General features: G+C 34.1%; 4 protein-coding genes across 4 annotated transcripts in view; 1 reads left to right on the top strand and 3 right to left on the bottom strand.

Moving 5' to 3' along the window:
- LOAG_16936 (hypothetical protein) overlaps positions 1-4624 on the top strand; it is a gene marked incomplete at both ends in the record, with an annotated part of 5210 nt that extends 586 nt beyond the window's left edge. The window contains 12 exons of the mRNA XM_020449591.1: positions 226-263; positions 467-645; positions 1373-1496; positions 1812-2005; positions 2563-2660; positions 2970-3070; positions 3159-3248; positions 3502-3620; positions 3840-3954; positions 4021-4107; positions 4267-4361; positions 4433-4624. Of these exons, the coding sequence (XP_020306875.1) occupies positions 226-263; positions 467-645; positions 1373-1496; positions 1812-2005; positions 2563-2660; positions 2970-3070; positions 3159-3248; positions 3502-3620; positions 3840-3954; positions 4021-4107; positions 4267-4361; positions 4433-4624 (1432 nt within the window). The remainder of the gene's footprint in view (positions 1-225; positions 264-466; positions 646-1372; positions 1497-1811; positions 2006-2562; positions 2661-2969; positions 3071-3158; positions 3249-3501; positions 3621-3839; positions 3955-4020; positions 4108-4266; positions 4362-4432) is intronic.
- A 685-nt stretch (positions 4625-5309) lies between these two features.
- LOAG_03583 (hypothetical protein) lies at positions 5310-6467 on the bottom strand. The gene is made up of 3 exons (XM_020446363.1): positions 6405-6467; positions 5813-5987; positions 5310-5532 (listed from the first exon to the last, which is right to left on the bottom strand). The coding sequence occupies exons 1-3, from the start codon at positions 6459-6461 to the stop codon at positions 5483-5485; spliced, it is 282 nt and encodes a 93-aa protein (XP_020303284.1). The 5' UTR covers positions 6462-6467; the 3' UTR covers positions 5310-5482.
- Positions 6468-11005: 4538 nt separating this feature from the next.
- On the bottom strand, positions 11006-11459 carry LOAG_03582 (hypothetical protein; the record flags this gene model as incomplete). The annotated part of the gene is made up of 3 exons (XM_003139119.1): positions 11006-11110; positions 11160-11300; positions 11397-11459. The coding sequence occupies 3 exons, from the start codon at positions 11457-11459 to the stop codon at positions 11006-11008; spliced, it is 309 nt and encodes a 102-aa protein (XP_003139167.1).
- Positions 11460-12304: 845 nt separating this feature from the next.
- Positions 12305-20737, bottom strand: LOAG_03581 (hypothetical protein). Its single transcript, XM_020446362.1, has 7 exons — positions 20578-20737; positions 20405-20488; positions 20151-20303; positions 19864-20029; positions 17935-18066; positions 17504-17575; positions 12305-12442 (listed from the first exon to the last, which is right to left on the bottom strand). The coding sequence occupies exons 1-6, from the start codon at positions 20683-20685 to the stop codon at positions 17505-17507; spliced, it is 714 nt and encodes a 237-aa protein (XP_020303283.1). The 5' UTR covers positions 20686-20737; the 3' UTR covers positions 12305-12442; position 17504.
- Between the last annotated feature and the right edge of the window lie 7150 nt (positions 20738-27887).

Genomic DNA, 27887 nt, shown 5'->3' with positions numbered 1-27887 from the left:
ATCATCATCATCATCATCATCATCATCATCATCGTCATCATCATCATCATCATCATCATCATCATCATCATCATCATCATCATCATCATCATCATCATCATCATCATCATCATCGTCGACTAAGCCAGAAAATAAACTTGTCAACCGAGCTCTGGAATTAGCGCAATCGCTTTTTGGACCGGATACGACAATTGTTAAAACATTCCAAGCAATTCCAGTTCAAAGCGAGTTTGATCTGGATGATGATTCGGCTGAAATCGCCCGTATGTATAATATTTCCTCAACAATAAAAATACTTTTCATGCTGTCATGGGATAAAAGTTTTGAAAGTGATTGGAAATGGTTAAAAGTCATGGTTCGGAAGTATTTAAAATTCGTCTTTAATTTTAAATACAAGCTTGTCAAGAAATGAAGTTCATGTTAAGATCTGTATCACATAAATGAAAATATTCAAAATATCTTCTAGGATTGGAAGGCAAGGTACAGCAGGGTGGAGAACTAGTGGAAGATGATGAAAATGAAATCAGACAAGGTGGAAATGCAGGTCACAGTGCAGACGCATTTGATGGTTTCAAAAATCGAATTACTTCGCCTACATTCAGCGCTCAAACTTTATTGAATCGTAGTGATTTCACAGCTGTTGAGGTTAACGTTTGCCTTTAATTCTTTAAATTTAATTATTTTTTTATCAATATTCCTCATAGATTTATGCAAATTAAAAAAATCCGTCATTTTTGATTAAATTTAGAAAATTTTCCCTTTATTTTCAAGGGACAAAGAATTCTTTCTGTCCTAACCGTCAAAAAAAAAAAGTTAGAAAAATTGTGAAACGTTCGAAAGCGCGAAATTGGCTGAAAACATATCGTCTCCCAGTCTTTTTTTACTTCTTTCTTTTTCAGTTACAATTGATCCAATTAAAATTTAGACTGTTTCCAGCGTTAAAGGGACTAGGAAGAAGGAATAGAATAGTCAGTACCCCAACTAACTCTATTAATTTTGCTTTTACTTAGAGTTCTGAAAAGTCTTGGCTTGAAGCATTAGCTGCATCTAGCAGAAGAACAAAAATCTGTTTTTGATTAGTTATTCGATGTTTGCGCCGGATGTCTGAACAGTACCATTATCTGGGCAGTACCACTTCTCTGGAAGGAAAGGGGCAAAAGGAAAAAGGAGGCGGAAAAAATGAATTAACGAAAAAAAAAAGATAAAAAGAGGATTGTTATTTATATTCCATGATGATACACTAAAGTTCCAAGCTTGGTTCGACTCCTCATTATTTGGTTTTCTGGTTTATCCATGCTCTTCTCTCGTTATCTTTATCACAGCCATAATCACTTCTATCATTATTATCCATCCATTTCATTTTTACCATCAGGTTTTGAATGCCATTTACCGCAATGCGCCAGTTGGTGGCTCTCGTTTTGTAAAACCCACATCAACTACATTTTCATACATACCACAGAATGATAAATCACGAGCTCAGCTGAAGACTAAAACATGTATGTTATGCACTTCATTTTAATCAGTAATAAAATTTTACAAAAGCTTTAAAAAGGACACTTCAAAATTTTGAAAATTCGTCCTTTCCGAATCAATATTTGAAATTCTAAATAAAACGAAAATTTGAAAATTAGAAAGAAGCAATGGAACAGACATTGATTTTGCAGGTGTAGTATATGTTCCATAGTTAGCTTTGTAAATAATAAATACTAATTTGTGGCGCAATCCTTACTTAACATATTAAACAATTATTTTGATCTTTTTTTAGTATTATATATATCTAGATTTTCGTGTAAACTTTACATTAATTGTAGCTACAACAAGCACGGAATCGGAACAATCGGCACGTGAACGTGATGAGGAGATTCTACAACAACGACAACGTGACCTAATGGATGAGTATTTTCATCAGTCTGGCGATTTACATCATATCAAAGCATCTTTTGGTCGTCAGGGACAACTATGGGCTGACCAAAAATACTACGAATATTATGAATATTTATGCAAAGTAATATTCCTATCCTTCACATTCTCCCTCTTACTTTAAGTTTCCCCTTAAGTATTACTCTTTTTGTTCTAGCACTCACTTTACCGCTTGCCATTTCTTCGTCCTGCTGCTAGAAAGAAAATGAATTGTAAAATGGATTGACTTCAAATCGCATAAGTGTTAGCAGGAAGATCAGAGAAGAAGTTCCAACAAATATTTTAAGAAATTACCAACCACGAATACAGTATGATAGTTGGACAGAACGTGTGCGACAACCAATTTCGTCAATAATTTATTGTAAACGAGATGGTGAATGATAGCAATGATTAAATCTAAAGAGATAAAAAGGAAAAAAATTGGATGAAATGTTGTGATGTAAATCATATGGTATCCAAAAGAAGTAACGAAAAACTTCTGGCTCTTAATGAAATGGCGACAAAGATATTGTATGGTTTCTGTGAAAAAATTTGCGGTAATACCACTTGTGACAAAAGTGGAAACAAAACAATAATAATTTAAGGTGATTAAAGTTTTGGTAAACTATGACAATTTTAGCATTAATTTCTTGGTTTTCTCAGGGCATCAAACGTGCGTTATCCCATCCAGGCTCATTTGATCTAGACTGTGGCGCTGGAAGCGTTCATACTCCATCTAATCAACAAGCTAACGGAATATGGTACTACTTGATAGTTATTAATTTTCAATTTTTCTTACCAAATTCATTTTTTTTTGATTTCCAAAATTAAAGAGTAAATTAAGCCTAGTGGACCAATTTCCAACTAATAATGTTATCCAAATGTGCACTACTAGCATTTCATGCAGTTTACTTTCTGATTAATTTTGTTGGAACATCGCTTGATGTTCGAAGTATATAAATGATTCTGCTATTCACTTTCTTTCAAGTTAGAAAAATGGATCCAAATGAACGATTTCTGCAGGACCAGTAATAGGGAGAAATATGATTGAATTTTTTCTTAAATTCTAGCCGCGCAATGAAATCTAATCTCTATTATCAGTACAGTCCAGGACCTGAAATATATTCCAGAAAAGTATTCGTCGGAGGACTGCCAATCGATATCGATGAAAGTATTCGTTATCGTTATATTCGTGATTATGAAATTTGCAATAATTTGTCAATAATTTATTATTTCAAAATTGAATGAACGGTTTTCAGACGAGCTTACGGCCACTTTCAGTCGTTTCGGTCCTTTGGTTGTGGATTGGCCAAACAAAGGTGAAAATAAAAGCTACTTCCCCCCCAAAGGTATTTAATTCTTAATAATTTGACCTCATAGTTATCAGCTATCATTAGCATTCTTCGACCAGCTTATATCTGCGTAAATCGATATGATACGGTACATTACATGGGCAAAGCGTTGAGACATTTCTTATTATTCTACTGTAATTTAATAACTTTACTTGAAATTAGATTTGATCGTTAATGATTCAACTGATTTATCACTTGCTTCATTTTTAACATTTCATAGCAATGATGTAAGAATGATGCCCTATTTCAGGCTACGTATTTCTTATCTTCGAATATGAGGTTAGTGTACGCGCATTGGTGCAATCTTGCTTTGTGGAGGATGAAAAACTCTTTCTGTACATTTCAAGCCCGCTATCACCTGATAAACTGGTTAGATAAGTTTATTTCTGAATGTTTGATGAGTTCAATTTGACTTTTTGTTTCTGACTTTACGAGGTAATCTTCCCGTTTGTTTATCACTAATTTGTTTCCAAACAAATTGTAATTTTTGATGTGACATATCAATCCAGTCACTCTTTCTTGGTATTAAAGGTTTTATCAAAATCAGCATTAGTCCAATTTTCGTTTAACACTTTTTTCATCCTTCAGGTACAAATTCGACCTTGGCGCCTTGCAGATGCGGATTATGTCGTTGAAGCCAGCATTCCGTTATACGCTCGACGGGCTATCTTTGTCGGTGGAGTACCAAGACCTATTAAAGCAGGTTAATTGAAGCTGTTTTTCTGAATAACAGTGTCGTGGCAGGTAATTTTGAAAAAATTCATTCCAGTGGAACTGGCACATATAATGGATCGCCTTTATGGGAGTGTTGGCTGTGCAGGTATCGATACCGATGTTGAATATAAATATCCGAAAGGTGAATCATTCAGTCATTCGTTTCTTAGTATCGGTTATTCTAGTAGAATTATCAAGTATCACGTCATTCTAATGCATTATATGAAAGTTTGAAAGGCTTTGGAATGCATATCTCTCACTGAAAATCAAAGCAACAAATATAACAAAGCGCTTTTTGCAGGTGCTGGGCGCATAGCGTTTACCAATCAAAATTCATACATGAAAGCAATTACCGATCGTTATGTGCAGTTGAGCCATGGTGAAGTGGAGAAACGAGTAAGCATAATTGGTTATGCATTAAGATTGGGCTAAATAACCCCTTAGAAAGTAAATGAAAGGTTTTGAAGGTTGAACTGAAGCCATATGTACTGGATGATCAGCCATGCGATGAATGCGGTGGCGAACGTTGTGGACATCGACATGCGCCCTTCTTCTGTCCACAACTTTCCTGCTTGCAGTATTATTGTGAGAAATGTTGGACTACGATACATGGATGTCGTGCACGCGAAGATCACAAGCCATTAGTTAAAGAAGCTTAGGGCTGTCCATTCATCTCATTTGGATTTCTTTGCAATTTATTCTATTTAACATTTAACAGTTTTTGTTTTGTGCTCATATAATACTTTGTAACTTAATTTGAAAATAGTGAAATGTTATAGAAGCTATGCACAAAGCTGTTCGAGAACAATTGTTGAACAATTTTCAGAAAAATTTTCAAGAACAATTGAACATTTGCTCGAGAACAACAGTTGTTCGAGAACAATTTCGAGAACAACAATTGTTCTCTTCAACTGTAAGATGCAAGAGGAAGTATAACCTATCAACAAATCAGCTAATTTTAAAATATTGTTTCAATTGAGAAATATGTTTATTGTTGTGCAAATATAATAAGTGTGAATAACTATTTGTCAGAACAACTCCATTTTAGCCTTTTGTTTGTACCATTTCAGCCCTTACTACTCATTTATATCTTCCTCTTAAATAAATAATCTCAGACGAGTTTCACTTCTACCGAACACAAGGTAATCACAAAATATGAATAGCTTCTGGAAGTTTTCATGGAATTTCGATTAGATTCTCAAATTTCTCAAGACAAGATTTCGGAGTACTATAAAGGAGTAGTACTAGAAGATATAAGTAACACCTTATCAGCATAAAGAAAGTCCCGGAGAGATGCATATTGTTCGCTGTGGAACTGGAGATGACATCAGCTATTATGTAATTGCGAGTGACCGGACCACTCTCCTGCTCTTTGAACCTTGGAGCACCGACACGCATCAATGCATTTGCAGGTTTGACAACGTTGCATGTATCACTAGTGCAGAAACAATACCGCTTTTGCAGTGGATGTGCAGGTGTAGTTTTTAACAAAATATTTGATGATAGCAACCGTTAGATCAGATCCTGCTGGATAGGAGAACCAACGATGAACAACCATGTGACATGCCTACAAATGAATATGGGTTATGTTTGATTCCGCTAAACTTAACCTTTATTTATTGCTGTACAATGAATTTCACTGCATAATTACTCCAATTTACCAAATAATTCAAGTAATTCTTAGCATTTAGGTTGGATAGGTCGAAACGGTACTTTGAAATACTTCCGTATCAGATTTACTTCGTAATATTTATTATTGAAGCATAAAAACTAAGCATTTAAATTATCTTTTCTTGCAGAAATTTGTTCATCGTGGATAGTAACTGTTGTTATTTGGAAACAAGTACCGAACGGTAGAAGTTCTTCGGTCTTGATATCAAACGTAGTAACATTTAACGTATAGTAGGGATCGCGACACATTTGGATCCTGGCACTTCTTTCTGATTCGCATCTCGGTTGTCTTTCATTTCCTCTGATGTCGTCTTGAAGAATTCTTGGATTGATGAAAAATGTGCCATAATGCTGCAATTCATTCAGATTACTTTCTCATTTCATTAGAGGCTTTGCAATGAATAAACAGCTCAGTAAGTTGGTACATCAAAAGAGCTAAATGAACCTTACTTGTAAACCTTATTTGTAAAAATTTTGTAAAACTCTACTCATTCTTGTCCGCTCTACCGATACACCCAGTCTTGCTTAATGTACTTACTAATCTGTGACCTATTGTCTTGCATGCATTTACATCTCCAATAAAAATAAGATGCAGTAATGTTTTGTATTCCATTATTCCGCTAATTTTCACTTCCCCGCCAAATTACTAGAAGATACTGTAAAGGTCTTTTGAATTAGATACTGAAATAGTCATTCTACCCTGCAACATATTATTTTCTACAGTTTGAATGTCAGAACGCTTGAATTTAGGAAAGGAATAATACCTACCACTTCGATGTTTGGATCTGAGCATTGATAACAAAGATTTTTCGTAGCACATAGCATGATGCGTTTAGAAGTATCAGAGGAAATCGATCACAACAACGATATGTTCCACTCATTTATCGAATCGGTTCAGTCTAATCATTTATTTCGGATATAAATAAAATATAAACAAGCGCAGATTGATAAAATTAAGATAATCGTAGCAAATTGCAAGAGAGAGAAAGACAGGCAAATGAATTCAAAGTGAACACCGTAAGTTTTCCATTGAAATCAAAAAACTTCTCTACTATTTTTATTGTGATATATCAACTGAAACATTCTCGAGAAATATCGAAATTAATCAGTGTCAATAATACAATTGTATCTAGTTTTAGGATTAATATTTAGTCATTCATACATTTAGCAAATCTATCAAAATGCATTCTGATTTAAGCAACCAAACAATTAATGAAAATTGGATAAACAATATTATCTAAAACATTGAATCAACAAGAAGAGGATATTTCGAAAGAAGTCTCTAGATCGTGAGGCAGTAACCTCACGTTTAAATTTAAATTCAAAAAAACCTAAAGACTTTAAAAAATCCAGAAAATCCACTAATCCGCTTCAAACTTTCGAAATAAATATATAAATTTGAAATCATTGAAGTTTCATAGAAAAATAAGCTATTTCATATCGTAGTTAAACTAATTGTAAACAAAATTATATGGTAAAGCAGCAATTGGAAAAGGATGAACCATATCATTTTTAATAATTATAACTTTTGCAAGGATCAATTATCGATGATAAAAAGTAATGGGAAAGTACGACAGAGATGGCAATAATTTTTGTTGAAAATTTTGAAGAAAGATTCTGAAGAGGTAATTAATTCACTGCCTTGCTATATAATATCAACATGGCTGTGAGCATTTTTTGGATTTTTGATTTTCCCATCTGAGAGGAAAAAGTGATAATTCTTAGACGTGATTTGAGATGACAGCCAAGTAATGCATTCTATAAGATCTAAATGGAACATACATAGATGTAAATATCAAGTAATCCTTTCTTACAGAATTGTCGCCAGCCTCATTTACCTTCTTTCTCCCTCCCCCCTACTGTGTCCTTTGCAAGGTCATCTCATTGCAGATCATCCTTATTTAAGAAGTAATATGCCATTATTGGAATAACAATAATAAAAAAATTCAAACAAAGAATTATGTAAACAAAAGAGGATTATCATTTATGCACAGTGAGACATGAAAATAAACGAGATGTAATGAGACAAATAGTGTGTAAGTTAAAGTCATGTTTTATTCATTTAATAATAATGATGAAGTTAAAAACACTTTTACTCATTTAATAATTCTGTAATGAATGCCTATCATTTACTTTACTGAAACCTTTCCTCTGACTTAATTAAATTATTCGTAGTTAAATTGTGAGTATCGTTAAATTATTGATAGCATTTGTAGTTGAGTCCAACCAGTTAATTCTGTTTTAAATTCAAACTTGAAGTATATCGCTTTAGAAAAATTAAAACAGTGAATGCAAAGCTTTGAGCACAAATGTAGCCTAAAATGTTAATGAATGCACATATAATTTGAATTTCCCACGAAAAAGCGATTGAATGATGAAGTTTGGAATGAGAGCGAAGTATTGCTGTTAAATGAAGTACGCACTTGAACCATTTAAGAAATAATCCAGAACATTCAATAATATCAAGCTGAAGTATTTGAAATGGTTTTGAATTGCTAATAGCCTGAGAATTTTCTCGACACTTGGAAGATTAACTTTTATTCATGTAATAAATCGTTACTTTCAGTAACCTAGTTGACTACAACAGATTTCGAATTAATTAATGAGATTTATTTAATGCTAATTCAAAAAAAAAGATATAGAAATGAAGGAGCGGATAATTTCGTTATTACCACTGTTTCACATTTCGCCGTGATACTCTGATTAAACAGACTTTCGAACTACCCGATAACCTAGGTGCAAAAGAATAACTTTATTTGCTTTCCTTCGTATTCTCGGCATTATAAAAATGTTCAAAAATGGTTTTCAGAATTTTAGAAATCTGAATAAAATATAATTCAAACTTTGAAAGATTTCACAGGACCAAACTTTTCCGAAATAAATTTAAATTTCAAAAGTAAGATTAAGAATTTAAATTTTGTTGACTCCAATGACTCTAATAGGACTTTTCATCTTAAAAAAGATGACTACTTCGTGGAAAAGCCGATAACTCTTTTTAATTGTATCGAAGGAGACTTTCTCAAAGAGATTTAAACTCTTTGAGCTGATAAATAGAGAACAGATATGCAAAAAGTTTTCGACCGATTAGCATTTTTCGGAATATTTTCCGGACAGAATCATTTCTCATTGTATATTTGGAAGAAGCTAACAACATACTGTTGGAATTATAGATTAAATTAAGATTAAATATGTTGAGAACAGAAAGGAAGAGTGTTCAAAATTTCAGAAATAACGGTTAAATTACTAAAAGAAATCAAAGATTACTAAATAATAACTTGCCGCATTTCGTGAATCACTTCAAAGAAGGCTATTTCAAGAATGAGAAATTAGCACAACTGATTTTATATTTTTATAGTTTGCTCAGAAAAATTCAAAATTGTGGACAGGACAAAAAGAAGCGAATTGTGCAATAAAAAAAGTCTTGGGCAATTGAACAAGGCGAGTAAAAGTCCTGGACAATTAAACAGGACAACTAAAGGCCGGGGACAATTCGACAAGGCGACTATATTCAACAGTATAGCTTTCAATAGCATTGTAAAAAGACTTTTTGCAATAAGAAGAGAAAAATAAGTTTGGCACTTAGTGGAATAAAAATAAGCAAGTGAATTATGATACTATCGATTGCAGTGCTTTAATAGAAAACCTGCTAGGAATTTATGGAGTGCGCAGTACTAACAAGTAAACAAGACATTTCATTAGATCCTAATCCTATCATTATTATATTTGCTAATGATAATAATGATGGCTAATGATTTGCTAATGATGACAATGATAGCACACTTAGCATTAGAAATATAATAATATTTATGCGTTTGGTGCAAATTTTATTTATATCTTTAGCATTTCTTGTTGCTCTGTTTCATTTTTTGGCTCTTTCCCTAATTGATTAAACCAATTAATTCTCTGATTACCAATTATCTGATAAATGAATCATAAAAGGAAAGATTTAACGGCTATCACTCAGAGTCTCTTTCACGAAGTTCAAATGCATTTATGGTGCAATTGTACCACGTCAAATAGCATTAAGAATTACATAATTTAAGTGAATATGTGAAATCTCTCCTGTATTGCTATATTTTTCATGCTCTTTTTATTACTTCATCCTTCTATAAAGGAGGAAATAAAAGTAAAATAGTGAGAGTATGGTTTCAAGTTTTTTGCATTCCCTGTTATTGTTATTACTGTAAAGTTCAATTCATGCTTGTTTATATTTCTATCTTTTTCGTTACTGTCTTTAAGCGGTTTTTTTTTCTTTTCAAACAATTCCTTTTGTTTTTTTGTTGCTCGATTTGCATTAAATGAAGTTATCAATCAGGTAAAGTAAATTAAGCAAGGTCGTTCTACTCCTGCTCAAGTTATTGAATGCCGATTTAATGATTGGACATTGGATGTTGCAATGACACTCATTTCAAAGTTAAAAAAAAGGATTCATGTAATTGCACCAAACATCCTTTTAGTAAATTACGAATTTAAGTTTTGATGAATTTTGATTAATCGATTTAATTTTCATTTTTCACAATAAGCTTTCCCTCTCAATTGCCGAACTTGTCGCCCTTGAATTCCGATATTTTTGTGAATAAGTTTTTCACCTTTTTAATTCCTTATTTCTCTTTCAGTATCCTAATTTTAAACCAAAAATTTTTCGGGAGCTTGTGCGGTGGTAATTTTTTGATTAAAATCAGATACTGTTCCGACATACATACTTCATTTGAAAATTTAATCGAAAATGATGAATCATGTTACGTTGCTTTTCAAGGACGGAATGAACCAAAATTAGAACTTACAATGCATATTTCAATCAGTGCTGCATCCCAGTTAATTTGAATTGAAAATTGAATTGATTTTTATCTTTCAAAAATTAAATTCTTTATTCATATAACAAAATTATTCAAATAATTTCCTCCGAAAGAATTAAGCAATACTCTCGACAAGAACAATTATTTCCACTAGCAATTTAAGCATCATGCTATCGCTATGCCATCTAAAAGGTCTTACTTCAAACTTTTATATTCTAAGATTCAACCCTAAATTAGGTCGATTTATCCGCTCGGTGCTATATGCAAGTAAACACACTGTCTATCAATGATTCTACAGTCTGCTTGCTTATCAATAGTTCAAATCAATGCACCTCTAATGACAACCTATTGATGAAGACGATCAAAGATAGCTACACAAATAACAAAGTTCACGAAGCGTTCCCATGGAATTACTCTACGACAATTTCAAACTCTTGTCGCCCGATTTTGTCAATTTCAACAAAACCGCAACTGTCTAATGAAAATTTTGATATCCAAGGAGTAAATTAGGGGCAATTTCCAAGGTTTTCAGCAGAAATTAAAATTACTACACTGGAAATCAGAACTCCCCACCTATTTTCCACCAACAACGTCCTCTTCCTGCACCATCTTCCACCTTACGCATTGCGGACTACTGCTACTATCACCGCTATTACCGCCTAGCCATATTAACCTGCTCTAGAATGTCAATCATTTGAGCTGCATAGTGGAACTATGAAATGAGAACAAGTGATTGTTCTGCCAGATTTCCTCCAAATTCAATTTGCGCATTTTGTTCCATTTGCTCATTGTTTGAAGATTCGAAACCAAAATCACCATAAATGCAGGAAGTCTTCCGATGACGCCCTGCCAAACATCGGATAGCGATCTAAAATCTTGATTGTCCCCCCATTACACATTCCCCAGAATCTACATGCAATTTCAATATTTGAACTCAAACCCGTGCCTTGATTTAAAGTCTCACCTTTTTCCTTGAACCATTTATCCCTTTAAGAATTCTCAACGTCACATTTTCTAAATCATCCATGTTGAATACTGTAATCCTTCCACAAACTGCTAAAGATCATGATGCTGTCAAAGATACAAATTATTCACCTATTATTACGATTAGAAAACAACAAAATTTTCAAAACTTGCTGGAACACATTCCTTTTTAAGCAATTCAACAACATATTTTATTTTCAATTTTCAACAATAACAGAACAACCAATGAAATAGTAGGAAAACGAAAGAACCAAAACATGAATTTTACAAAGAAAAAGGAATGAAAAAAACCGGAAAAAACGGAAACTGAAAAAAGAAGATGAGAAATGGAAAATATTGTTGCGAAAATTGACACGAATTCAAGCGAAAAAGGAACTAATAAGACAACATGATGAGTGATTCCGGATCTTATTTCTTTTTTTTTCAGGAAAGGCACTAAGCATATCAAACAAAAGCAATGCAAAAGGAGCAAGATTAAGTAACTAGATACAACTATGCAAATGTTTGCAACGCATACCTAGCGAATACTACTATAAAACACTGGATGACTTTGGTGAAAGCGAACTTCAAAAACTGCTTTGATGACAAAAAAGTCCAAATTAATGAAAAATGTGTAAAAATGGTTTTTATTGCATTTCTTAAAAAGAACAAGAGAGACAAAAGAAAAGTTCGTAATAAACATACAATTAAGCCATGCATTGACAGAATGGAATAGCCAGAGATCGTGTTTGGATATGTTCATAGCTTAAATTTAAATTAAGTCATAAAATGCCTGTGAAGCAGCAAATTTGAAAACTAAAACTTGTGAGGAATTAAACTAATGTTCTCTGATATCAACTTCTCGTTCGTACTCAGTAGGTTTCCGAATCTTTCTCTTTTTGCTTTCCCTCTTGTTCCAGACAAAAATGAAAACTATATACAGGCACTTCATGCACAATATTCAGTTGTAGGACAGTAATTAATAAGTGAATTCGGACTCACTCTCTTTCTACCCATGAAAAATATCATCACTGATTCGAAATGTCCCTGAAAAAGATTTTTAAAGAATAAATGAACATTTAGGTATCATAAAACGTAAAAAAGTGATTTTCTTCATCCTATCCTCTAGTTCTATAACCCTTCTAGATACACCATCTTTTTTGAAGACATAACAAATCAACCGAAGCCTGAGATCTTTGCCGTTAATTAACTCTTTCTTCAGTTCCTTATATCAACGAAAGCAGTGTCCACAAAAAACAGTTGCGTCATCAGCGTCTCTTATCGGTTCAAACAGAGTTACATCATTATGGGCTTTCTTCATCATCATTTACTGGGACTTACCAGCGAACTTCACTTTTTAAACTTGCCCCGAGGAAATCTACACAAAGCTTTAATATGATTCTCCTCTGTTTCGCTCATCCTAAATGATCTGAGTTTTAACTTCGTTTTTAAATCATTTAAGTGCTATCGTTTTTGTAAGCATAAAAAATTTCCTAGTGATCTCATATTTTGCTATTTAAGTTACAGTCTGCAAAACATGACAAACGGTCTAATACCACAAACTAATTCAGTTCTTATTAAACGACGGTCAATTCTAAAGAAGAGATGTCCCACTCAATAAGATCAACATACTACTCACAAACCAAAAAAATTCACCTGATATCATTATATGAGACTACCGTCTTATGGTAACATGTCATCATAAAATTAAACACCGATAAGATATGCAATATTGCACAATTGTTATTCGTGAATTACATTTTTTGGTAATATTCTACAAGATATTGCCAATAATTCTGCCCTCTCCTCTTATCATAAGATTCTCCGTTTACTGAAAATTAAGGAACGATATTATGAGGCAGCAGAGAATAATTAACTTCCACAACTTCCTTAACTTTCACACTTTGGAATTGACGCATTCTACGTGGTAAATTTAACACAAGTAAACAGATTCCTGCATGGTAAAATTATTCGCTTACACATACATATGCTAAACATTCCCAAGAATCTTTTCAAATTCACTTCTGACATTTTCCTGGTACTTTATATCGCTGTAACACAACCACTTGAAAAAGCTGCATAGCTTATTCCGAAACATCTACTATCATGACAGCTTGCCGACAAAGCAGCCGACCAAAGCGTGTCGGCAAATCGCTTTCATCCTTCTACATCCATTATTTTGAAAATCCGGTAAAAGTAACCAGACAGCCTTGAACTGTCTAACAAAGCAATCAAGCAAATGTCGGCACCTCTAGTAACCAACTGTCAGGAACATCGACAGATGAGCAGTTACCACCCCAGCAGTACATCTCATTCATTCAACAATCAATTACCCGATATTAGATATCAGCACTAATTAACAATTATTTCCAGCAAATTTTCAGTTCAACAATTAAATATGCATATAAACAAGTTCACCAAACACCCTTGATATCATGGCATCTGCAGAGTCTAGAAGACAGAGCGGCCTGGTTCTGTCCCTTCATTACCACTTCATTCCCCTTCGTTCTCTTCTGACCCACATTTTAATGAATTATTGAATAAAAGATTGTTGGAAGTTCCAAATTTCCGTTAAATCTAATCAAAGTCTAACACTTTAATCTGTGACTGAAATATTTTATTTTGATACAAGCAGAAATGAGATGAGAAATCAATAGTTTTTTTGCCGCTTTTAATAGATAACCCATCACACTGCGCAAATCCGAACAGGGTAGGATCTAAACGGTAGAAAATCTTTTTTTGAACTCGCAGTAGTTGCCAAGAATACACAATACAGATAGAGCATTATATTGGGGAAATGAAGCATACGCTTCCCTCTAATGCTACCATTCACATGCTTGTAGATAATCTTTCTTTTTTCTGGAAAAAAACCAAACTTCAACAATGGTTTCCAAAACCTCTCATCCTGGACAGTAGATACATATTAGTTTAGTACTTTACTCAATCTCAAATACAATTCAAATCTTGAGAACATAATTGCATGTTTCAGCTGTCACATCATGTCACCAAAGACTTCCTCCTTTTTCCATTTCTTCCCCTGGTCAATTACACAATGAATCATTGCAAAAAAAAAAAAAATTTTTCTCCATAATTCATGAGAAATAATTTTACCATAGATTGCAGTGACTACAATGGCAATATAAACATTATGATCATTTGATCAGTACTTGACAAGTGGAGTTTTACTACTAATGTATAAGTCTTAAATAGCAGTAAGCAGGGATGGTCATGACTACTAACACCAACATTATTATCGATATTACTGCCTTTATCTTTACCATTATTAAACCCGATATTTCATTATTCTTTTACCAATGCGGTCATTATTGCACTAATCAGTGACACTAATTCAAGTTTTTGAATATGACTAAATGAACGACGTGGGAATACAAAAGTTAATGACAAGCCCCAATATTGCACATATTTCAGGTACTCCTTTCTATTTTGATTCTTGAAAAAAGTTTCCTAATAAAATTAACCATAAAGTTCCGCGAAAGCATGAAGTTAATCTTCAATAAAAATTCTCTCGTCACTCCTTCACCACCAATTTTTTTTATCCAATGGATTCGAAAACAAGTCGATGCCTTTTCTTAAAATTAGTTCTCAAATAATGCATCAAATAAATGGGCAGGAAATGTGATGTGCAAATGTTACAAATCCATTTCACAAATACATGCATCTGCTAAGCATCTACTGCAATTAACTGTTCCCGGAATTTAGGTTCCTACAGCGATTAACGAATCCTACTGCTAGTTCGCTGGCCATTTACGAAGAAACGATTTCGAAATTTTGAAATTTCGATAACAGCAAGAGTATCAGCAGCACTATTAGTACCATAAATAATAGTAGCAACACATAACACTTATTGTACCATCTGTCGTACTACATTGCATGACCTGTTTCGTGATATCAAGGTGACAACAGCAGGCTATCATTACGATCATGATTTATGGAACTACTCTTCATCCTTTTTCTACCTGCATAAAAACTCATATTTCCCTAAATGAATGCATGATTAAGGGGATAAATTTAAAAAAAAACGTCTAGAAAGTTGGGTAAACATCTTCCCTACTTGATGATATGGATTAAATTTGAACATTGCTTGATTTCATGCGCAATTAACCAAATTTCCATTCAATTTCCAATTTCTTAAAATCGCCGGTTAATACCTGAATTTGATTTAATTATACACTTGACAAAGCCCAGGATTTCGTGCTAAATATATTAGAAGGAACTACATCACCTGTGAAAGACATATCTTGAAATTATACATAGCACCCGGATACCTACCCATATGCAAACGATCACAATGTTCATGATCTGAAAATGAGAAATTGTGACCATAAGTTTTTTTAATGCATGAAATTTATGCTGCCTTCCATGATAGAACCTTTCAAATTCAAATGGTAGAATCTGGTCAGAGGGTCCATCTGTTGGCTTTTACAGTTATCTTCCGCACTATTTTACTTCCAAGTCAAATGCTCTCCTCTAACTGCAACTTATTGTATGTCTCTCTCCGTCATATAGTCGCTGAACTTTCACTGAATTACCCATCAGGTAAACATAACCAAATTACTCAAATCGCATCTATCAGCATAGTTTCTCTCCGTCTCCACTCCAAAAAAAAATGAAAGAATAAGGATTATAAAAGTCCTAATTACATATAATTTGGAAGTGCCATCGGCAGGTGATCTGATAGTAAACAAAAGGAAATTATAGTCTCCTTCGAAAGAACTTGAATAATTTAAATGCCAGAAAAAATTTTAACAAAGGTATGTTTTGCATAAAACAAATCCTTTTATTTACCACAGAATCTATTAAATCAAATGGAATGCATTGTTACTTGATTTGGAAATAATCTGCCTATTATAGACTAATTATTGAAGAATTTTTTGACGTTAAAAACATTAGTTGACTTATATGAGTATCATTATTTTTATTTTTACTGATGGCTTGTCTGTTGAATGTCCTATCCGTTAGCATTAAGTATTGAAATACAAAATACGAATTAATGCCGAAAACATTATTCACCATCGCAGATAGCTGATGTCATTAATCAAAAAACCAGCTGCCCAAACACAAATTATCATATAATTACCAAAATTAGGTATAAATCAAAGCAAAAAAATACTACAAGTTTTAAGTAACGCCATCGACCTTTCGCCCTTAGTTCTAACTTATTTTAATCAAATTTTTAACTTACTTCCCTAACTAAAAAAGTTTTTAATCTATTTTAATTAATCGACCGTTAACTAACGTCACTAACTTCTCGAATTTCATTTGAAAGAAGCATGTAATCAACTTGAAATGAAAGAGATACAAAAAGCTACTATTAATTTACCAAACAAAAAATTTTCAAAAAGTTATTGTTAAAACAGCTATTTCCCTTATTTTTTTAATTAAAGGGAAAAAACAACGATTTTGTGTCTCTTTCATTTTTGGTAACAAGATAAAAAAAAAAATTATATAGTAGGATCGCCAGAGAATTAACAAATCGGTTTCACCCTGCCTTAACCCAGTCGCAATACAGTAAATTATGAAACGAACTCTTAAACAAACACCAAAAATATAATGTCTAGTCATGCCTCTAAAATTTATTTTAAGTGCGTTTTACTTAAATTGCAATATTTCCATATCCCGTAAAACCAGAACGCAAAATTATAAAAACAATGGATGAATGAGAAACATCTTCACACCTCCTTCTTTTGGAAGAAAGAAATGTACTGAATTTTGGTAAAAATATAAGATCAAAGCAGGTCTGTTCTCTAGGAAAAAAAATTGCCATGTAAGTAGCTGTTCCTTTCTCATACTTATTTTGTTTCAAGCGCAAAACAAAGAAATACCGTCCAGCTTGCCACCCACTTGGTTTTTTTCACCACAACAAGTCCGATTCCCCTTATGTTCCCTTCCCAACATATATACATATATCCTGTCTTGTTCTACCAAATTCTTTAAGCAAACTAGAAGTTCAGCTCGCTCTCGAAAAAAAATATGAAAAAGATATAACAATGACAGGAATAGATTGCACTTCTCCCTTACAATAATAAAGTACAAAAGCGACGAAAATTTCAAAACACCTGGGCAAAGTAATAATTTTGAAAAACTTACATTAAAATGCAGAGCGTAGGCTTCTCGAGGATGGATCTTCACATCTTCGACTCTGCCAACGAGTTTTAACACCTGAAAGAGTGACAAGAAGTTACCCTAAACATACTCAAAAGTGATAATTTTTGACTATTGGAAAAAGATGCTCCATTCGAGCAAAAAGTGCTCGGTGTCCTTGATTTTCTTTTTTCTTTTGAAAGAAAAGGAAACCAGCCTTATGCATGACTGGATAAATGAAAGTGGCCATTTGGATAAGAAACTTTATGTCTCTGCTTAAATACGGCATAAAGAACTTTTACTAATATGCAAGGATTACTTGCTAGTCGTACAGCAACATCATGCAGTCCTCCTCGCGACAATAATCTGGACCAGTAGAGATCCCTGTTCATTTATTCTCTAATTACTTTTAGACATAAAATAGAAAAACATAGCACCAGAATTGCTGGAGTTGAGCGCTTTGGTGCCCAAACAATCCATTTCTACATGAACATCATCAAGCAACTTCGACGACTCACTACATTCCGATCGAGTAAGCGAACGCCGTTTCCTCACAACTGGTAAGTAATCTGAAAGTTTTTGGAATTTCACTCATATTCCATAAATACTGTTAGTGATGAAATATCTAAAAGCCGATAAATTTCATCAAATTTAAAAACTGAAAAAAAAGAAATCAGACATCATAAAAGTACAGATATATATTATGAGAGGTGAAATTCCAGAAATTTCAGTCGTTCCCTCAATCAGAAAGTGTCAAAATACACATTTCCTCATCACCCCTAATCCTCCTCTCTATCCCAGCACATCCTCCTTACCCAAGTCACTTCTTTATAAATCTACACAATATACACCAGTGAAAAAGACAAAAAATACTGCATTAGAGAGAACAATCAGATAAGGGAAAAATCGTCAGCTGTCAACAGTACTAATTTTTTGAATATATTTTCAAAATAGCGTCATACTGCAATGTTCGCATTGCCCTTTTTTTTGTCGCTCTCTTTACTTTGCATAATTTGCTTCTTGTATAGCTATCCCAGAACCATTAACCACTTGTTATGGACAACAGGAACAGTGCGGTTCATTCAAACAGTAAAAAAAAGATGTTTAGAAGTTCCAACACTGCTCTATTTCAAAATTCCACTTTAAATTTTTTTTCGGATATTACCTATTTGCAGTAAATTTCAAAAGATGAGGACGGGAAGTATGAACTGATAAGACAAAGCCATGTTTATAAACAGATTGTAAACAGTATCTTTTATCCAGTTGTACATAGTTTGTTACGTATGAAGCAGAAAAGCTATGCGAAATAGTGGTTAGAGAACGAGGGGGATGAAAGAACAGAATGACAAGATCAAAAGCCCACAAGGTACCAAAAAGAAATACAAAAATTAAAATTATATTTTCTTTAGCTCATCTTTTCCGGAAAGACTTTATTTACAGAATACTCTTCCCAATCGAATCAGCAAGCACTCTCATGGGAGAGCGGTGTTCTAATTTATATCAACCCTTAATAAGGACGAGTAATACAGATCTTCATTTGTCATCTTAATAAAGCTGGTTAATGTGAGTTTTAAAGTGTATCTTCCAAAAAGACTTAGAAATAATAAGTAGGGAATTAATTCGAATTATTTACAAGCTCCGAAATGAAGTTTGGGAAGATGTTCGGATGGTCCAACATTAAAAAGCCTAGTTTAGCAATCATACTTTTTTGGAAAAGAGTTAATAGTGATTCCATTCGGGAAAATAATTCATTTGTATTATTTATTCCCCCTTAGTGATCCTCATCCTACTTATTCGGATTATTCTTCTATTCTTGTTCCATCTAATCCCTTACCCTATTTCGTTTGTCATGACCTGAGTTCGGGAAATGCATCCAGTCCCTTAAATCGTATCAAATGAACGTGATTTTGACAAACAACTGCTCACGTCAAAGTATACATAGGTGCTCATTGTCAAAACATTTGTCATAAGGAACAGTTTGCTGTAGATGGATATGGTTGCACAACCTATTTAAGCGGTATCATTATTAAGACAGAAAAGAGGAGAGATGTAATAAAACAGGGATGCAGTCATTTATCAAACTGTTACATCGTAGTTTAAATGCTGATATTTGCAAGTAGGAAACCATTATCATAAACGAGAACAGGTGCTAGCACCTGTTTACATTAGTTATTTTTATTGGGAAAAGCTATTAATTTTTTTAGTAAATTCTTCTTGAACTCTGACCTCCAGCGAGATTTTTACGTTCTCAAGAAGGGATTTCCCAGAAAAATTTGATTTGTAATCCTTTCAAATCTAAGAATGAAGCTAACCTAATGTAAAAACATAAGGTTGGGGATTTGTAAGTGCAAAAGAGAAAAGCTTACTGGTCAATAGAGATTGCTTCATCGATTTTTTTCGTAAAGCAGATTTTCGTGAAATCTTGCGAACACCACGTGTTTTTATTATTTGTGGTCGCTGGATTTTGGTACTACCTCGAGACTGCGAAGCGACTTTGACACGACCTTTCGAAAGCTTCGGAACAGTCAAGTTCTAAAGAAAAGTCACGAAGTTGCTTAAATAATTGAATTAAAAACAGAAAGAGATGTTAAGATTCGTAATTTCCGTTTACCACAACTTGTTCTATCGAAAGTATAATGGATGTATACCATACCAATTTTGCAGCAGCTGCATCACGACTTCGCGTATGATAAGCGACCACATCGCCATTTGCCTCAATTTTCTGCTCCGTGCAATCGACAGAAAACATTAGTTTCTTACTACGTTCTTTCGATGGATAATAAGTTGTTCGGTAGAAAAGTGGTACCTATAATCAATTAAAAGGTGGACCAACAAAAACAAGGTCTTGCTTTGAATTAACTATCTTTTGGATAGCATTTATGAAAAGTTGATTGAGTGAAGAATTACCTTGTTTTCAGGAACTGCTTCGACGACATATGCAGTGCTTGGAATAGGCTGATCGTTTTTAAAATCGAAGCCATACCCTTTCTCCTATAACGGAACGTTAAAAAAGTTTTTCCTTGAAATCGCAGAAATGTAGTTCGAATAAATAAAGTGCAGGGGATTTAAAAGCATCGTACCCGTTCTATTTGAATAGCTTCAAGTTCTTTTGTTAGCCATTTTTCCAGCTCTTCATGATCTGGCTTGCCAAATAAGCAGCGAGACACGCGCCTACTTCGAGTATGCATCGTTTATTCCGAACAAACTACATTTAACGAAACAATAAGGATTCCTGAAACTAAGGTTAATGAGTTCATCTGTTCAGAACTTCAAATATAATAGCTTGGAATGATAAGTGATTTCAAAATGATAAGTGATTTCAAATAATACAGTAGTGAGCATCCATACGCATTCTTCTAATAGCTTATTCGGCTATTAACTCGAATTTAGCAACTTACAGCGTTTTAATGGCATTTAGGAACAAACACAATAGATTTCAACAAAAAATATCAACTCCTATTTCTAGCTCTAGAGTTTTAAGCGTTTCTCAATGAAATAAATAACTCCAAAATATTATTCTTCCTTTATGCTCAATTGAAATATCCAACTGGACATAGATGAAGAAAAATGTATTTTATAAATCCCAAATTTGAGTCGCTGTAAATAAGCAATAAAGAACGTTATCAAAAGCTGGCAATAAAAACCAAAGAAAAGTATACAATATACAAGCACTATAAAACATGACTTTCTGTGTTAGTAAATTCATTAAAGACAAAAAAGACAATCTCTTGAAAATAGAGGATAGCGTATTAGATATAGCGTAATCAATACACCATTCTGCCCAAAGGTAATGAAATAATAAATTACAAGCAATTACATGGTGTCAATCTAATCACCGTTAATTAACTTCTCCTCATTAGAATATATATTAGCAATCTTCCCAAGTGAATGTCAACTTCGGCAATTACATGAACATACATATCCAAATAAATTAAACGAAATTTAAATGTTTTCAGATAGCCCCTTCTTATGCCTAGCGTTTGTGAACGTTCATAAATCGGCGCAAGTAGCCTCAAACTGTAAATATTTCGAAATGAAAAACCAAACACAGACCTCTCGAGCATTCCGCTCACCCTTCCAAACCTCTCTCTCTTTCTCTTTCCTTCTCTCTTCCTCTCTCCCTCGCAACCGTTAATCATCTCTCATCCACACATCCTCCAATCCACCACAACATTCTGTCATTTTGCAAGCAACTCTGCTACCTCTTCTCTCCAAATCACTCACTTCTATTACTGCAAGCCCATATCCTCAAACTTTAACAAGTCTATCTCACATTATCAATTCATTCTTTTCTGCCCTCTCATTCTCTGGCACGCACATACTCTCATGCCTTATCAATCCCTGCCTCTCCCTAAATACAGTCTATATCATATCCCATAACAGAGAAAGAGAGAGAGATACGGCAAGCCACGAAACAAGCGAACAGCCAAACACGAAACAACGAAAATTCACAAGCTGGCATAGAGTTCGCTTGCAGTTGAAACATTGCCAAAATGGTTCATGGCGGGAAGGCTACCGTAATCTCGTATTCAAATTGTCTCTTCCATTCGACGCCAAGTGTAAGTGCAGAAGTCGGAAAGGGTATCAGGAAGGGATGCCCAATTAAGCAACCAAACTATTGTTTACTTTGCTTGTTAAGTTACTAACTAGCGTTTGCTTTCGATCGATAACCCCTATCAGCCATTTGAAACACGTAATGTCATTCAGTAGTTCAGTAATTAGTCGTTGTCACTATCCGTCGTACTTCTTGCGCTCAAATAAGTGTCGGAGTAATTTGTGAGGGCAGAGCAATGTCACAAATGTTCACCGTTAGGTTTCCTTCTTCCCGACATTCGACATGATCAATATGCTTGTTATGAAACATTTGAAGTTATGTTAGTGAATGCGGACAGACGGCAAATTTAAAGATAGTTTATTCTCATTTTGGTAGTTCACCTAAACATAAAGTCAAGCCGAGATTGAGTGAGGTGACATACACTGTTTACTTTTTATTCCCTACCGCTCATGTTATCGCAAAGGTATTGCCATCTTTCTTGTTAGGGATTTGGCTTTGGTACAGATGACTGTACTATTCATTTGACACCAATTTAAAAAAAATTTTTTTCTTCTGTGGATTTTCTTCCGTTTCCTACTATGCTTTACCTATCACTTCAGGTAGTTTCTGTTTCGTGAATTAAATGGGCGTTTCAGTCATCATTCTGTAGTCTCAATAATTTTTCTTGTTATTTTAATGTCAGCAGATTCAATTTCAAACTCGATGGTTAGAAGATCGCAATGATTTCTTTTTAGTGAAATTGTTGTTGGCGCTTGTTATTCCGTGAATATCACATTGATTGATTGATCGATTTTTTTTTTCATCACTGCAGAGTGATATGGTCCATTACACTTTTTATGAGTAATTATCGATTTTCATTGTTTGGATTAACTGCAACGCGAAAGGGTGAGTTTCGTCTCTTTGGCATCGTCCAACGATGTGGTGACCTTAGCTATCCCTAAATCATCATATTCGATCGGACCTGTTCCCTTTTTTCTCCAGTCCGATTCTTTATAAACAAACTTTACAATGGGCTAGATGTGATAATCTATGTCGGCAAGAATGCTTATGAAAACGATACTTCGCCCATTAGCTCTCCAAGGCGAAAAAAAAAAACTTCGGCCATATACATTCTCAAAAGGTGTCCGCCAACCTTTTGGAAAGTCTTCTGAATTTGTCGTTAAACCGTAGAAATCATGGTTTTTTTTTTTTGCTCAACTGGCATTACACGTTATGCCGTTTCTGGGACTAATTTTTTAACTTGGTTAGAACGTTTGGGAATTCTTAGAGTAGTTTTTTTTGGAACTTAGCATTAGTTATTACAAGTTTTTCTCCAAAGACTTGGAAAATTAAATTAAAAAATTTCCTTCTCCCTAAATCCTAAATGAAAATGTTAGCGTAATTCGACGTACAGTGAAATCTATGCTTTTTTTGTTGATCACAATGGGAACAAATTATTGAGAAGCTCGATGGGAAAGAGGGCAAGTGACATTGTCCAAGTGACCATTAGCCTACAATTCATGCATCATTGACGAGCCATTGTGGGATGTCTTAATTATCGGAAAAATTCAACTTTTATGGAAAAATGTGAATAGAAAGGTTTAGTTCACAAAATATCATACCGCTCAAATCTTTTGCGTGCAGGGTTGTAGGAATTAGACTGCAGTATGCTGAATCAAAGTGTTACGATATCAAGGTGCTGTAATAGTTCAAAAAAGGAAAGTCAGGCACCATGTTGAGCTCCTGATATTAGTGGTAGGACGGGGAAAAGACATTTACAATATAAGGCCGCAAAGGAAAGTCCACCATGATGACCTCTGCCAAAATTACAATGCATAGTGGCATGGCAATAAATTTTCAGTATACTATGCTGTAATAATGTGGGCAATTCATGCAAATTGATTTTTAATTGCCTGTTTCAGATGACATATTAACTGATTTGTGGGGACACGGGTGGTTGCATAAGAAGTGATGATTCATCCAGCTGCGCGTTTAACACTATGCGTGTAGTGCATAACGCAGCAAAAGTTACAGAAGTACGAGATTTTGGGAAATAATAGGTTTGAAGCTTTTGGACTAAAAATCAGGGTGGAAAACTTTTTTCTTTGTGAAATTTGAATTTAGTGGTGATTAATATAATGATGAAGAGGGTTAGCCTTAAGTGAAAGGCTTCAATCCAATCATTTAGAGATCATCTTTTCTTGTATTGAAGGTATCTATGTTTATGCCGCTATAGCTTGGGGAAACGGTTATAATTAAACCACCTACTTTTATCTTCTGATTCGTTGCAGAGCTTCTTTAGTATTTCATATTTCTCGGGAGTGAATTAGATGATGAGATTCTTTTTAGATTTCAATTTTCTGCTGCTTTATAGGGTTTAACTTCCGAAGATTCCTTCCGCACCTTATTTAATTTCAACTAACGTGCCTTTAGTGTAATCAACCGGTCTTTGATCTTGTTAAACATCTTCAAACAAATGCATTGGAAGAGATCGGAGTAAAACTTGTTCAAATTACGGCAATGAAAGAAAACCCGCAATCTTCGAAATATTTCGGGCACTCACAATAAAATTTGCTAAGAAAGAAATTATCGTCTAAACCAATTTAAGTCACGTAGTTTTCAAAATGTCTAAATTTCCAAATAACTATAAAATCAAACAAATGTGGAAAATTGTTTTTCTTTGAACTTATTTAGTTCACATAACTGATCCGGACTTTCTTTATGCTAGTTTAATAAAAATACTGAGTGTGAAATTGCTTTTCACACTCAGAAAAAAGAAAAAGTTGAAAGAAGTAATGCCGCATTATGCGTTATGCATATTCATCCAGAATTCATTCACAGTCTACCGCAAAGTTCTTTTTTCTTCTGCAGCGGGTCTCCTTAGGTGTAAAGCAGTGAATTGTTTAAAGCCTTTTGCTGTATTCTCACTTCTTCACAATTCTTTCTTTCGAGTGGTTAGCGGTCACAAAAGAAGACTCATCTTAAATTATTGTCAGAAAATTTACAATTCCAAACGACCCATCAATCAAGAAGTTCACTTCCTGCTTAAGTGTTGGCGCTCCACTGCAGCATTTTGTGATTAAAACTCTTACCGCCATTATTGACTGCTCCCTGCATATTTATCAGTCACCACTTGTCACAGCGGCTTAACGTTTCAACCTTAAAAAAAAGATGCTGAAATTTGTTGGGAATTCCCCCAATTCAGCAGGAATGTTGGATTGATTTTTACTGTTTGAGGACAGAGCATTTGTTTTAATTAATCGAAACTTACAAATTAGCACAACATTAGCACATCTTCAGTGATTTACCATCCAACTAATTATTTGAATCGAGATTTATTTCGAAATTTCGGTAATCTTAATAAGGGTTGATCTTAATAAGGTCTGATTTTGTGTTTTCCTTCAGTTCAACAGAACATTGCTAACCAATAATTTAGGCATCAGAATTGTTATCTTGCTAAATTAACATAAGGATTATGAATACTTATCGTGCAACTTGTATTTTAAAATTATTATCCTAGAAATTATGAACCTTACGGCAATGCAGGTAAAAGTGACAGAGGTATGAAAGCGGATAAAGGAGAGCACGAGCTTCATTTATACAAGAAGATTTGTGTGATAAGCAGGCATATGTTTAATGAGCTGTATATAAATATTGGTTGTAGAAAGCGGTAGCTTTGTTGTACAATAGGTAGTATCGAGTTTAGTGGAGCGGATAGAGGATACAGACATATACAGTACATTTCTTGATGAAAGTTAATGAATATACTCTACTAATGTCTAATGAACTGGTTTCTTTATATTAATTAGGCCGCTCAAAGAATGACTAAACTAGGCATGATATTTTTTGGATACTAATTCAAAACAAACAGTGCTAATGATTAACCGAAAATGGTAGAATAAGGCTACCTCTTTTTTCTGGTTAAACTCTGGAAGACTAACTGCTAGTAAAGGAAATGAGGATCAAGAACTCGATTTCAATGTGGAACATATTATGGTATATTTGTTTACTATCTTGGGACAAGACTTCTTTAGTTTCTGTTATTCTGCACTGCATATTCCAGTGATTTGTTTATAATTTAGCTCGAGAAACGACGAAAATAACAATTTGCTACGACCTGAGGTTGACCTTTGACCTGCCGTGTAGATGAAATCTTTTGTTCTTTTCGGCTCCTCCGCACTTGAATGTGTTTTGTCCTCAACACCTCATTTGCATAATTAGAATATGGAATATGGCTGAAAAAGCGAGGAAAGCTCGAAACCTGCAAAGGGTACCTATTGAAAGCGGTCCTTTTGATGCTCCTTAATAATAGCTTTTTCGTTTAACAGCATGTCTTTTTATGCAAATAAGCTTCATGGAAGCTTATTTTGGTGATGGTGAGTCTACTCTTGTATATCCTCGTGGAGAAAGGTTATTTTGGTGAGTTTTTTTTTTCACTCATCTACCTGTTCATTATTCATTTCGTTTATCTTCTCAAGCGTTTTGCTCTTTTTTTCATCGTAATTCACTAAGAAAACACAATTTCGTTGTTTTTTTTTTCGTTCACTCATCATTTATTATCCTTGATTACCGTTTGTTACTAATATCATTTGGACAAAATTAATATTTGCACAGCTTAGGAAATGTTTTGAAGTGAAGTTGAATGCCTCATCAACCATTCATTCACTCTAATTCCTACACATTTTTCTGGTTTATGGTCATCATAAGCAAGTGTTTCAGCCAGCAATCCTGTCTTTCGCTTTCTATTCGATCCATAATCGAATCAAACCTGTCTTATTCATTCACTTGTCTATCCCTTCAGTTTCATTTCCACTTCTTAAACAAATGTTTTTAACATTGTGCGGCGCCCTGATGACTAAAATAATATGCAAGGGACGGTTGCTGATTGGCTTCAATGATTTATTTGCTCACTATGCATTAAAACAGCTCACTACTATTCAAACCTGGAGCAAAGATGCTTGTTTCACTTTTCTGAATTTGTTGGGTTTAATGGTAAAAGACAAGACATCAAGCAGAACAGTGTCACCTAGGGAGAGGGAAAAAAGCATAAAATTGTCCCTATGATAGGATATCTCTAATATCAATCAAAATATGAGAGTATAATTTTGCGTAGTATATTTCTCATTTCTGTACCACTTCTTTGCATTCTCAGTTTGTGTACGATGAGTAATTAACTTCGAGGATAAACCCAATTTGCGCTACAAACTCGCCCAGCGTTTGTAAGTTCTATGATGTAGCCGCCATCCACCGCAAATTATTTGTTTTATTTGACAATTAATTTTAACAAAATGAGAACGCTATGCTATTTCTCTGTTGCGCCTGTCAGAGCCATTTTGAATGGAGTTGATAAATATTCAAATGTCATTGATGTATGAAAGCGAGAGGCAAAAAGTTTGGAATTTTGAATTCAAGATAGCTAATTGTAAGTCTTAGAAGTCCAGAAACTTTCTCGTGCTCTCTGTCAACAGTTCTGATTAGTGCTTATCAGCATAAGTTATTTCGATGCCCGTTGGAAGAGCATGATAGCAAATTTATCAGAGGAAAGTAAACAGTCCATTATTATTCCTTTCCGTCTCTACACCGTTCTCCCTTTCTCATCCGTAATTTTCAGGGCAGATGCTACCGTTTTTGGTCATTGTAATTTAGCTACTTCTAAGTAATACTTGAATCACTTTGCTGCTAGTCAAGCCATTCATATCTTCCGGAACACACTGTATTTCTGTTCATTGCGCTATTTTCCAGTTAATGGGAAAAAAGATCGGGAGCTGCAATCATTATATCTGTAATCGAGTATTTCATTTAATGTATATGGGAGCCCTCGATTATGTCTAGCAATTGACGATTCGCATTATTTCA

This window comes from Loa loa (genome assembly GCF_000183805.2).
Source record: "Loa loa unplaced genomic scaffold supercont3.29, whole genome shotgun sequence".
Lineage (NCBI taxonomy): Eukaryota > Metazoa > Nematoda > Chromadorea > Rhabditida > Onchocercidae > Loa > Loa loa.
This window is presented reverse-complemented; position numbering and strand designations above follow the sequence as displayed.

What these genes read in the sequence shown, in the direction of transcription:
- LOAG_03581 (XM_020446362.1), bottom strand. Translation starts at nt 20,685, where the DNA reads ATGCATACTCGAAGTAGGCGCGTGTCTCGCTGCTTATTTGGCAAGCCA. An exon ending in ATGCAGCTGCTGCAAAATTG is followed by an intron (nt 20,030 to 20,150) that starts GTATGGTATACA and finishes ACTTTTCTTTAG; the next exon opens with AACTTGACTGTTCCGAAGCT. An exon ending in GAAGCAATCTCTATTGACCA is followed by an intron (nt 18,067 to 19,863) that starts GTAAGCTTTTCT and finishes AAAAACTTTCAG; the next exon opens with ATTACTTACCAGTTGTGAGG.
- LOAG_03583 (XM_020446363.1), bottom strand. Translation starts at nt 6,461, where the DNA reads ATGCTATGTGCTACGAAAAATCTTTGTTATCAATGCTCAGATCCAAAC. An exon ending in CAGATCCAAACATCGAAGTG is followed by an intron (nt 5,988 to 6,404) that starts GTAGGTATTATT and finishes AATGAATTGCAG; the next exon opens with CATTATGGCACATTTTTCAT. An exon ending in CGAAGAACTTCTACCGTTCG is followed by an intron (nt 5,533 to 5,812) that starts GTACTTGTTTCC and finishes ATTCATTTGTAG; the next exon opens with GCATGTCACATGGTTGTTCA.